Here is a 13,014-nt window from a genome sequence, read left to right as displayed (position 1 = left end):
GCTAGGACGGACGTAGTCATAACTATTTGTTCAGGACTTTTTGGGGGGAGGGGGACAAGCCTGAATCCTGAAGTCAGCGATCTTCAGGTCGGAGCTCTAGAAAGAGGCCCGAGTTCCTGACTTAAACGCTCAACTTATTTTCCCAGTCGGAGCTTGTTTTTTTTTTCGTAGTTCCCAGTTGTCTTGAACTCACTAAAGTCTGAGATTTCAGAGTTTCCAGGTGTTTTGGACGTGGCAGAAGTCATACTGGATTGACAGCATGGCCAATGTATTCAACCTTTTCTGGTCCATGGCATGTCAATGTTAATCCTTTTAAGCTTGGAAAAGAGACCCTTAAACCCAGACTTGGACCACACACACTCTCTACTGTATAGCAGGCTAGTGATTACTTTGCAATGCTTGTAGTTAGCCACTGATTCCTTTCGAACCACTCATTGTTGAATTTGCGATTTCCAACTTGTGTAATGTTTGTCCAATGGTCGATGAACACCGATACGTTTTATCTATAACTTCTCTTCATATGAAAAGGATTTGCCAGTAGATTGTCGACTTGATTCATGATGATGACTCCTTGAGTGAGTGACAGACCACCGAGGCAATCACGGCGCAACTAGAGGTACCCCCCCCCCGCTCCGTATTTTCCAGCTGGCTGCCCCACCAGCACAGAAAGCACTGCTCGGCTGAAACACTGGGGCTGCCTTAATAAAACACTTTGTTTCCTTGAGTAACTCAACAATTGTTTTATACATTGTTTGCAAACTGATATGTCACATGTATTAATGCCAAAATAACATGTAGAACAGACTTCTTTTTTTTGCTAAACAGGTGGGGCTCACCTGCCCTGAATGACGGTCGCCATTGTCCATATGGAAGGTGTGACGCAATTGCGGAGGCATATAAAGGCCAAATCGAGCTCTGTACCACATCGCTGTGCGAACTCCCAAATGTTATAACAATGAGAGCTCTGAATAGGTGGGGGGCGGTACATCCTGTATAATCAAACCCACTTCCTTCACAACAGCTCTGTGCTGCTCTGCAAATCGCAATTAGTACAGTCTGAATACCTTGACTTCTGCAGAGGCCATATCACGGTAAATGTTGCATGTCCATGCAGCACACAATGCACTTCTCTCTACAGAATTATCTCTCCTGCTAATTTGTGCACATTCAGTGTTTCATAACTTCACTGTGAATTGTTTGCGTTTTGATTGTTGGGGTCTATTCCCTACTACCAGTAGTAGCCTACATTTACCGTTAATTCCTATAATTTCGAATCTACAATGTTTGGTTATGAACATTTCTGTTAATACATTCAATATATTATTATTCCAGTCTTATCGTTCTCAATGTCGGAGTGGACACATTGTTTGCAGAGGGCACAACCTATGCTTCACTTGTGAGAAACACGTTTTGGTTTATTTCATTCCATTTATGAGTATTGTCTTTTGTTTGGAGCGCTCCTGTCAATGTTGAGTAAGGACGCACACCTGATTACGCATAGAAGTAGGCCTATAGGCTAACCAGGCCTGCACGCAAATGTAGGCATATACGGTGTCTTCCTGAAGTATTCAGACCTCTTCACTTTTTCCACATTTTAAGTTACAGCCTTATTCTAAAATGTATTAAATGGTTTTTTCCCCCCTCAATCTACACACATTACCCCATAATGACAAAGCAAAAACTGTTTTTCAGAATTTGTTGCTAATTTATTAAAAATTCAACTATCACATTTACATAAGTATTAAGACCCCTTGACTCAGTACTTTGTTGAAGCAGATTCGGCAGCAAATACAGCCTCGAATCTTCTTGGGTATGACACTAGAAGCTTGGCTCACCTGTATTTGGGGAGTTTATCCGATTCTTCTCTGCAGATCCTCTCAAGCTCTGTCAGGTTGGATGGGGAGCGTTACTGCACAGCTATTTTCAGGTCTGTCCAGAGATGTTTGATCGGGTTCAAGTCCGTGCTCTGGCTGGGCCACTCCAAGGACATTCAGACTTGTCCCGAAGCCACTCCTGCGTTGTCTTGGCTGTGTGCTTAGGGTCGTTGACATATTGGAAGATGAACCTTCGCCCCCAGTCTGAGGTACTGAGCGCTCTGGAGTAGATTTTCATCAAGGATCTATGTACGTTGCTCTGTTCATCTTTGCCTTGATCCTGAATAGTCTCCCAGTCCCTGCCACTGAAAAACATCCCCACAGCATGATGCTGCCACCACCATGCTTCACCCTAGGGATGCTGCCAGGTTTCCTCCAGACTCCAGGTTCTTGGTCACCTTCCTGACCAAGGCCCTTCTCCCCTGATTGCTCAGTTTGGCTGGGCAGCTAACCTTAGGAAGAGTATGATGGAAAACCTGTTTTCGCATTATGGGGTATTGGGTGTAGATTGCTGCGGACATTTTATTTTATTTAATCAATTTTAGAATAAGGCTGTAACATAACAAAATGTGGAAAAAGTAAATGGGTCTGAATACTTTAAGGCACTGTACATGTGCCCATCTGGGGATCTGATAGTAGTTCTGATTGGCTTAAGGCACCACCACTAATGAGCTGTGGAGCTTCTCAAAGTAATGTTTTCTTCACCTCAAACAGCAAGCAGTCTGTTTTTACAACAATTGAGAATGATAATATTTCTAGCTCTCTCCCTTTCGATAAAGGGAAAAATGTCATGCTCTGATCCAGTGGAAACGTCATAAAAGAGGCCTACCTGATAACTTCTTATCAGTGCTCGACTTGGACTAAAATAGGTTCCGGTACTCATTTTGGGTGCTGATACTGTTTATATTTAGGTGCAGGTGCTTCACAATTATTTTGAGATAATATTCTATAAGAGGAACAGGAGCTCAAGCAGTAGCACATTTGAGGTGCCGGTACTCCGCTCTTGTGAGCTCCTGCCCATGTCAAGCACTGCTTCTTATCCCTTGTGCAAATAGCCTACAGTTGTGAATAACATGAGTTCACTGGAGCAGGAAACAGAGGCCCAGAATATTTTATACGTTTGTTGAGCTTCGGGTAGACCCAAGTTAATAGTTGATTCAATGTTTCAAGTTTGTTGCAGCCAATATGATTTATATGATATTTATTTATCAGGATATTTTCTACCTGCACAGGATGCAATGTTTTTATTTGTTGGCCTTATGTAGGCTATTTTTACATAGTTGACAATGGCAATAGAAGTTACTTTTTAGGTTTATAATTTTCATTTAGATTTGGATAGAATTTTCATTAATCACATCACACTGATTGAGATACAAACGGCATTAGGCTGTTATAAATTAAATGAAACTATTCCATGAAAATGTGCATATGGAAACCATAACTGGCACACAGATTGGTAGAAATGGTAAGATAAATTTGCATTCCACGTGAGAAAAGTTGCAGACTTCTTGTAGCCTATTACCGACAACTTCAGGAGAGTAATGGCAGAATCTGCGAAAGCCAGCAGGAGCAGGAGAATGGTTGGTTAAGGTTAAGTTTTTCTTCTTCTTCTGGTTATCTTGAGCTCTGGCTCCCTCTTGAGTCATTTGTGTCTTATTTCATCAAACCGTAACTTTAAAGCATCAGACAAGCTCAATGCATATAGTTGATTTTACAAACATTTGGTCAAAAAAACAGACGATTTTTGGTTGACCAAGATTATTCCAGGACAGCCCTAGAAACAACAATGTCCCAGTGATGTGTATACCTGTCCGTTTAGGCTGGCTGAGTCCAGAGGATGGTGGTCACTAGATTGGGCTGGTGAAAACACAAATTTATGATAGAGACGTGTTGTATATTTGTGTATGTAAACTTGTGTGTGACCTGGCAAAAGCTAAAGATGGGTTCCCCTTGAAGGCTGATAGAATTATGTCCTGTCCAGCTGTTCTGGAATCAGCTCAAGTGTCTGCCTCTATAAAGATATAACACAGAGATAGACACACAACTGATAACTTAACTTAGCTATACCTCATAAGAATGTGTCATGACATCATGTGTTGCCATGCATACAGTATTGTGATTTTCACATTCCATGTTAGGCTAAATTTTCACCAGATTCATTATTTCACTCTCTCTCATACTAGATAGCTACTCTCTCTCTCTGACACACACACACACAAAGATGGCTTCAACTTAACGTTTAGGAAATATCATTCAGTGGGTTAACATTAGCCCTTTTGTTAGCTCTATAGCTAGCTGGTTAGCTAGAAAAGCGAATTTTAGCAGCATCCAACCTCTTAACTGTTACTTTACATTCCATTTCCTGGACTACACTAGCTAGTCATTCCACATAAACTTCCACTCAACATTCCATAGCAGTATGCGCTATAGCTACACATTGTGTCCCCCTACCCTCTCCCTCCCTCAAAGTCTTCAAAATAATTTTGAACTTAAGTTTCCAATGAAGCACTGAAATGTCCACTTGCAGTTTTCCACTCTCCTCCCCTAGCATTCAGCGCTTCCGGTTCGTTGCATGAGCGGTAAGATTATTTCAATAATCACTCTATTGCAGCATTACCTTATCAATTTTTAGTTGAATATTACATGTTACAATCGATATATAGGCATGTATAACCGCACTGTATCTGCCAGCTGTACATTTGCTATTTAACACAACAGTTGAAAATGCAATGGAAACACATTGAACTGTAGATTTTTATTCAGTACATGAAAACTTAAGCAAAAAAAGTACATTTCGTCTGCACTACTTCATCACGCACTGATTTTTATCCACAAGTCCATTTGGTAGAAACACCACTGGTGGGAAAATGCGCATATTTTCTTTATACTTATTTTTGAATGAAAATCTGTTGCCAATTGGTTGGAAACCAAGCTAGTGAGTGCATTCTGACATCACGTGCATAAAAAAAACTCACGCTGGGGACCGTTAAAGATATATGGAACTCACCAATGAAAAGGTTAATTCAACTGCTGAAATCCCTCTCACTTCCTGGTCAACAGATTTTCTCGTGGAGTTTTCGTTCAACAGGATTTTCAGTAGGCTACATTCATTTTAAGCCATCCCTTTTAAATACTGTGTACCTTTTTAAATTCAAATCCTGTCAACAGACTGACTAGAATACATTGAGAATGGGTTCAGAATGTAGAGATCAATAAAAGAAAGCCATCTAAATATATGCATATTCGTCTCCGTTTCAGCACCAACTGGTAGATTTAAAAATACTCTGATTATTTAGACACATTTTAGGGTTAAGAATCATGTATGAATCATTTAAAAAACAGGTTTGGAGAACATTTACGCACAGAATGCATTTATGAGTCAAAAATACACCCTGAAAGTTGTCATATTCAATCCATGAAATAATGGAAGGTGGGGAAAAGTGCATAATAAGGAATGAACAATAATTATATCTATCCTATTCCTCACTAATCATGACTGGTCCAGTCGTCGTGAACCGTGTGCCAGGCTCCAGGTTTAACCTGCTACGTGTGGTCTGTGCTCCATAAGGATTCAAATAGGCTACATGTCCCAAATTATTGCACAACATTAGCCTAATATGAACCACTAATGCTTAGCGACCCTGAGGAACAACTCCACAGACGTGACCGAGGAAAGACACGTAAACGGAATGGAATGATGCAAAATGTAAACTACAAATTGAAGAAAACGAACATTAAAGTGACAGTTATAAATGTATGTGGGTATTACTGATGGTGGCTCCCAATAGTGGATAATATTTAACATGATACAAATTGTAAAATAAAACGTAGAAAAACCCGGGCAGACACTTAAAACATTCGAAAGCGCATGCATCAAATCGTCAGGTTCAGCTCTACAGAAGTCTATAGCTTGGATCTCCAAATTTCATCTACGCAAATTATGAGGGCGCACAATAAAAATTCTGATTAACGGTACAGCTATTTATAGCCTAATTCACTTTGGAAAAGGTACCGCAATACATGTCATGTTGATATGATTTTCAGTTTTCTTCCATATGACTGGTTTCATGTTCTTCTCCAGGGATCATAACGATGGATGATCTAAAACAATTGCTATGTGTATTTGCAATCCCTTTCTCCAAACGGATTACTCACTTACATAGCTCTTATCAATGTATGTATTACAGTGCATGGAGAATGCTGTCATTTATATATTTTTAAAAAATAAAGTAGATGCTTTTTCACTTGAAACCGGCAGGTTCGTTCCAACCTTATTCATGATTTCCTTTGCATAAAGGTGGTGGAATTAAGGCAAAGTCAGAATATGGAGGATCTATACACACCTCTGCCACACCTCCGTTTTATTAGATCTCCACCCCGAACAAATAGCGGGTGAATAGCATGCTTTTCTCTTGCTTAAATTAAGGTCAGAATACGCATAGAGAGAAAAGTGCATAAAAAAAGTAATTACGTTCCATTTATGTGCGCTTAATTCGTGTCAGAATCGGTCCAATGAGCAGCAGCCATTGCTCTATAAAGTGCTTTGAGTCAGTGTGACTCTTCCTATGGAGTTAATTGACATCTGTATGAATTGCTACCAGCTTTTGGGCAGCGATTTGTTCATATAATGTTGGTTAACCGAGAACTAAAGTCCCCAGCATTTGGTCAGGTGCTCGATTAAATTCTTGGTCCATACATGTTAAGTGAAGAGATGGAAGAGATGCTAGAATGAGGAGCGGAACAAGGAGCTCCACCCTCTTTGAAAGTTATGGCCGAATGTCCACTCCACTTTCGAAATTCTAAACATGCTAACACCTGCGAAATCGTGACTTGTCCAAATAACCAGTGACAAAAAACTCAAACACCGGAACTTCTGCTGCTTGTTATTCCATACATCCCATTCCTTCCAGACAATTGTTTATGTATACCTGTCCACGAGAAATTCATTTTCATTCAACAATCTTTACAGTGACCTTGTTTAAAAAAAAAAACGTAAAAAAATCCCATTGTCATGAAAAATGTGTATAAAAAGGCACATTTGAGTTCCATTGCTCTATGAAATATTAAAAACACAATGACTGTCTTTGTCTCAATATGTCTCCAAGTAAATAATATAAAACCAAACACTAGGTTAATCCCTTTTAGAATACTTCTTTAAGTACTCAGTTAATAATGCATCAGATGTAAAATTGGCAGATGGCTTTGGAGCGTGGACGAGAGCCTTGGCGGACAGGCTTCTGCTCAGCATCACCATCTCTCCTGTTCCTTTCAACATCACCCTCCTTCCTGTCCCTTTCACTCTGATGAACCTCCTCATCTTCATTTCTGATGCCCCCCTCCCTACCACTTTCAAATTTTCTTTGCATTTTCTCAATCTTACTCCCACGCTTTTCCTCAGCTCTTTCCCTCTTACACCTCAACTCCCTGTCTTTGTTTTCCCTCCTGGACATTCTCTCCATCACTCCTTCCTCCTTAGAGTTCCCTTTAGCTGTCCCTCTCTCAACCCCACTCGTTCTTTTCACCTCAGATTCCTCTTTTGTCTTCCCCCTCTCTGAGTCTCCCTTTAAGTCAACACTGTACATATCTTTACTTCCTCTATCCATCTCTGCTCTCAAGTTCCTAACCCCCCTCTCTACCCCATCCCTTTCAGTCTTACTCATTCTCTCCATGTCACCTGTTTCAGTTATGCTCCCACACTTCAGATCTTTACTGCGTCTTCTCCCTGGAGCAATCTCTGGTATTTCATCTATACTGCCTCGCTCCCTCTGACTCCTCTTCTGGATTTGCTCTTTGTCAGTCTTGCTGCTATGTCTGCTTGCGTTTCCTCTTTCTGAAGTTTCCCTCACCCTCATCTTAGTCTCCAATCCAGCTACTTTTTGTTCCTTCAATCTTTCACTCTTCCCCTTTTCAGACTCTACATTTTCATTTGAAATCCCTTTCTTTGTATCAGCTGGCTTATTTTTATTCCCTCTACCTTTTTGTTTTTCAGTCTCTCTTGCCTTTACTTCACCCTCCTCATTCGTACTGCTTCTATCATTTCCTTTCTCTTTTTTGCTCTCAACATTTCCTTTTTCATTGGTGTTTCTACTCTCCATTCCTTTATCTTTCTTTTTCCCGTTCTCAGACCCTTTTTTATTCTGAACGCTGCTAGTATCACCTTTCCCTCTACCACTAGTGTCTCCCCTCTCACTCGTCCACTCTTTCTCCATCTCCACTTTCCCAGTCTCGCACAACTTCCCCAACTCTATTGTTTTACTTTTAGGTCTCGCCTTCTTTCCCTCCTCTTTCTTACTATCCTTCTTTTTACTATTCTTCTCCTCCTTAATTTCCCTTTCCTCACTCTTATCTGCCTCCTCCTTGCTTTTATTCCATTTCTGTTCCTCCTCGACCTTCTTGTCCAACTTCTCCTCTAACTGGTCCAGCTCTTGCTCCAGCTGAGCTAGTTTAACTGGGTCTGACTCCAGGTCATCATCCACTTCCACCTCCACTTCCTCCTCCTCCTCGTACTCTTCCAGCTCGATCCCATCCATGGTTTTCTGCAGCTGGGTTTTCACCTTGTTCAGCTCCAGTAGCCCGTCCTGCAGGTCCTTGCACATCTGTCGGATCTCGGAGGCGAACTTTGTCTTGGCGCCCTTGCGCAGCTCATGGGAATCCTTGGCGAGGAAGAAGACGTCAAGTGCGAGGAAGAGAGCGGACATGACGCCCGTGGTAACGCTGATGGCCTTAACAGCTTTGGCGGCCCCCCCTGCCACGCCTAGAACCTGCACGGTGCTGATGAGCTTGTCTGTGTTGATCATCAGTTTCTTTCCGGCCCGCCCCCCCTCCTTCATCACATGCTTAATGTTGTGGTTCAGAGCCTTCTTGGTTGCACTCTCAGTGTACTTTTCAAAGTTCCCCTCCTGCAGAGCTTCCATACCTTCCTGCAGACACAGAGAAAAAGGACACGTGAGGGATAGAGGGGGAGGAGTGTGTATGTGTATACAGGATGTGAATATGCATGCGTGTGCCAGTTGGTGAGTAAGTGAGAGAGAAAGAACAGTAACCCACCTGTACAAACTCCATACACTCCCTGATATCCTTGATCTCCTCCTGGTAGCCCTGAATCATCTTCTCCACTTTCTTGCAGTCCATGTTGGAGTGCACTGTATCAGTGATGTTGGCCGTTGCCGAGGCGATGCTTCCAGCAGTCGCCACGGAGATGCCTACAGCGGTGACGATGATGGAGGCTCCGAAGGTGAAGGGGGCAAGGATGAGGCCGGTGATGGTGGCCACACTGCCACACACGCTGGCAACTCCTCCCCCCACAGCGGCCGTCACCGTTCTCTTGTGGAACTGGTCGGCTGCGTCGGCCTGGGCCAGCAGCTCCAGGATACGGCCCTGCAGTGACGCTCCCCGCTGGTTGAAGAGACGCACAAACAGCCGAGCCGCCATGAACACACGGTCAGCCACCTGCTCCACCACCCTGAGGGAGGGAAAGAGGGAGAGGCAGAGGCGTTTTAAAATTAACTTTCCATGTCAACAGAAGATGGACAATAACGTTTTGAACTTGAACGTAAGGCACAGAGAGATGAATGACTCACATATCTGCTTCATCCTCTTGGAAATGGGATGTTTCATTCCATTGCTCCCAACCTGGTAACCCACAACACAAGAGTTATACTTTTATCACACTTCTCCAACACATACATTCACCAGCACATAAATATTCCCTCAGCCACTTAAATGCACGCACAGACATACAGAAATAGTTTGAGGTGGAAACACACCTTCGACTGATCTCCACCAGTCCAACAGGCCGTCACTCTCCTGGAAAAGAAACAACAATGAGAAAACATGTCAGAGTCATCTCCAAATCAGAGAGTGTGAATGAGTGACAGATACCGAGAGACACACAGGCAGACAGACACACAGATACCTCTTCAGACTCCAGAAGGTTGACTCCGTCAGTGGGGTATGCTGCCATCTCCACAGGCTGGATCTCCACTGTGCTCTCCTGGAACAGACAGACACACATCAGACCACTGGACACAGGCAACATATAAAGCACCAGTATGCATGATATACATGTTCTATAGCTGACCTGCAGTGGGGCCAGCCCTTGCAGCTCCACAGCCTCCTCAATGATAGGCTCCTTATCAGAGTCCTGAGGGAGAAATCAGAAAACCACAGCATCTATTTTACTACTACTGTATTACAAACTATTTTACATAGAGGGGCATTAAGTGATGGACTGAGATGGAGGGGTTGAGGAACGTAAGAAATAGCAATACCCGAGCAGCAGTACGTTTTGGAATCCTCGGGAGAGTTCTTTTCACTTGGAATGACACAACCTGAGAAGCAACTTTGATTTAATATTCAACATGAAAATAACAAAATCATTCATAGTACAACAAAAATATGGCCTTAAAACCAACTGGGACCAGACAAGTAACTGTATTGAGTAGCGACATGAGTGAAATCTCTGAAATCATAGGTCAATCATGGGTCGATTCACCTAAATAACTGATCACTCACCCGTCTCTTCTTCTTGATTGTCCTCCGGCGCCTCAGCTGACTACCTCCTACAGGTGGCTCTGTGTCCATACTGTCCTAATAGAGAGAAATATAGGACGTGTAAACATGACATGTTGTGTACATTGGTTTCTGTTCTGGGTGTAAACTGCATAGTAACATGTATCAGTTGGCTGCAGTTGCTAATGGTCATGTTACATGCCTGTAATTACCTGCTGCTCGAAAGGTTTTGGAGTTCTCCTGAAGATTCCTGCAAACCCTCCTTTTTTCTCCTGTGTCAAAAAGACATACACAGTAAACACACAAGGCAAATTGGTGGGTTAACAAAGTGATGATAAAGGTAGGTGTAGGTAAAATAAGGTGCAAGACTCACTTTGCTGGTGGTTGTAGTGTCGGAAAGACTATCATTGCTGGCTGAGAGTTCTTTTTGTGCAGAGAGATTTTCCTACAAAAAAATTGTCATTTTCTAAAACATACTTAATTATATGAAATCAAATGTATTTATACATAAATGTAAGTATACAAAATCTTACCTTAATTGTGGGGATGTCTGAGAGGCTGTCATTGCTGGCAGAAAGTTCATTGTACTCAGTAAGAGGGTCCTGACATATTTAGAGCACAGGGTTACTATAAACATTCATTTGATTGTACATTGATACTGTTACAGAGAGTGACAACTTTACTACCTTATCAACAGTGGAGCGTGGGGATGGTCTTGGAGACCTTTTGAAAAGTCCCAAAATCCCTGTTTTTTCCTACATCAGATACAGAGGGAGTTAATACACTAACACTAACAGTCACTAGAAGTTCCAGACAACAAAGACGACCCTTTCAGGGTAGATTACCTTGCTTTCTGAGAGGTTGTCATTACAGTCCGTTCCCAAATCTGAATCCTGAATTCAAAACAAAAGTACAGTAAGCCTTCAATGTGAATGAAGCAGAGATATCTTGAAGCAGAGACCTCTTTCTCCCCTCTCTCTTCAGGTGACATCCTGCGACTAGTGAGGTCTGGCCGCCCAACAACCTGCCCGCTCGACCCCAACCCCTCTCCAGTCCATCTCTGGAGACCTTCTCACTTCCCTCATCAACTCATCCCTGACGACTGGCTGTGTCCCCTCTGACTTCAAAATGGCCAGAGCTTCTCCCTCCTCAAGAAACCAACACTCCCGACTCATCTGACGTCAAAAACTATAGACCTGTCTTTTCTTTCCAAAAACACTTGTGTGCTGTCTCTGATTAACTTTCTCGTTATCTCTCTCAGAATGATCTTCCTGACCCTAACCAGTCAGGCTTCAAGACAGGTCACTTAACCGAGACTGCTCTTCTCTGTGTCAAAGAGGCTCTCCGCACTGCCAAAGCTGACTCTCTCTCCTCTGTTCTCATCCTCCTAGATCTATCCGCTGCCTTCGACACCGTGAACCATCAGATCCTCCTCTCCGCCCTCTCAGGGCTGGGCATCTCAGGCTCTGCACACTCTTGGATTGCATCCTACATGGCAGGTCGCTCCTACCTGGCAGGCTGCTCCTACCAGGTGACATGGAGAGGATCTGTGTCTGCACCATTTACTCTCACTATCGGTGTCCCCCAGGGCTCGGTTCTAGGCCCTCTCCTCTTCTCTCTATACACCAAGTCACTCGGCTCCATCATATCCTCACATGGTCTCCTCTATCATGCGGATGACACTCAACTACCCCCCCCCCCCCCCTTCTGACACCTAGGTGGTGACATGCATCTCTCTGGATGTCGGCCCACCACCTCAAGCTCAACAAGACGGAACTGCTCTTCCTCCCGGGGAAGGTCTTCCCCCTCAAAGACCTCTCCATCACGGTTGACAACTCCCCAGTGTCGCCCTCACAGAGTTCAAAGAACCTTGACATTACCCTGGACAACACCCTGTCGTTCTCTGCAAACATCAAAGCAGTGACCGGCTCTTGCAGGGTCATGCTCTACAACCTCAGTAGAGTACGACCCTACCTCACACAGGAAGCGGTGCAGGTTCTAACCCAGGCACTTGTCCTCTCCCGCTTGTCCCATCAAACCCCTGCAACTTATCCAGAACACTGCAGCCCACTTGGTTTCCAACCTTCCCAAGTTCTCTCATGTCACCCCGTTCATCCGCACACTCCACTGGCTTCTAGTCGAAGCTCGCATCCACTACAAGACCATGGCGCTTACCTACAGAACAGCAAGAGGAACTGCCCCTGGCTACCTTCAGGCTATGCTCAAACCCCACACCCCAACCCGAGCACTCCGTTTTGCCACCTCATGTTCTTGGCCCTCCCACCGCTACGGGAGGGCAGCTCCCGCTCAGCCCAGTCCGAGCTCTTCTCTGTCCTGGAAGCCGATGGTGGAACCAGATTCCCCCTGAAGCTAGGACAGTAGAGTCCCTGCCCATCTTCCGAAAAGATCTTCAAACAGTGTCTTAAATAATCCTCCTCCTCACCTTGACCCCCACCCCCCCAAACATTTAAAAATGTAATTAAATTAACCAGCACTTGCACTTTGAACTCAAAGCAAGTATTTTTAGGGCTTGATTATTAGGTTGCATAAACCTTTTGGCTTTCAAATTTGTTTTCTAAAACAAAGTGCATTCGGAAAGTATTCAGACCCCTTCACTTTTTCCACATTT

General features: G+C 43.5%; 1 protein-coding gene across 1 annotated transcript in view; it reads right to left on the bottom strand.

Annotated features, from left to right (window-relative positions):
- Nucleotides 1-4,610: 4,610 nt before the first annotated feature.
- Nucleotides 4,611-13,014, bottom strand: part of LOC139559685 (titin homolog) — a 28,534-nt gene continuing 20,130 nt past the window's right edge. The window contains exons 25-37 of the mRNA XM_071375889.1: nt 11,231-11,278; nt 11,072-11,140; nt 10,919-10,987; nt 10,759-10,830; nt 10,598-10,657; nt 10,389-10,463; nt 10,145-10,204; nt 9,955-10,017; nt 9,790-9,867; nt 9,641-9,680; nt 9,455-9,506; nt 8,922-9,336; nt 4,611-8,794 (exon numbers count right to left, since the gene is read on the bottom strand). Of these exons, the coding sequence (XP_071231990.1) occupies nt 7,052-8,794; nt 8,922-9,336; nt 9,455-9,506; nt 9,641-9,680; nt 9,790-9,867; nt 9,955-10,017; nt 10,145-10,204; nt 10,389-10,463; nt 10,598-10,657; nt 10,759-10,830; nt 10,919-10,987; nt 11,072-11,140; nt 11,231-11,278 (2,844 nt within the window). The 3' untranslated portion in view covers nt 4,611-7,051. The remainder of the gene's footprint in view (nt 8,795-8,921; nt 9,337-9,454; nt 9,507-9,640; nt 9,681-9,789; nt 9,868-9,954; nt 10,018-10,144; nt 10,205-10,388; nt 10,464-10,597; nt 10,658-10,758; nt 10,831-10,918; nt 10,988-11,071; nt 11,141-11,230; nt 11,279-13,014) is intronic.

Source organism: Salvelinus alpinus, chromosome 30 (assembly GCF_045679555.1).
Source record: "Salvelinus alpinus chromosome 30, SLU_Salpinus.1, whole genome shotgun sequence".
NCBI classification, from domain to species: domain Eukaryota; kingdom Metazoa; phylum Chordata; class Actinopteri; order Salmoniformes; family Salmonidae; genus Salvelinus; species Salvelinus alpinus.
Note: the sequence above shows the minus strand (reverse complement) of the source record. Positions and strands in the feature narration are given on the sequence as shown.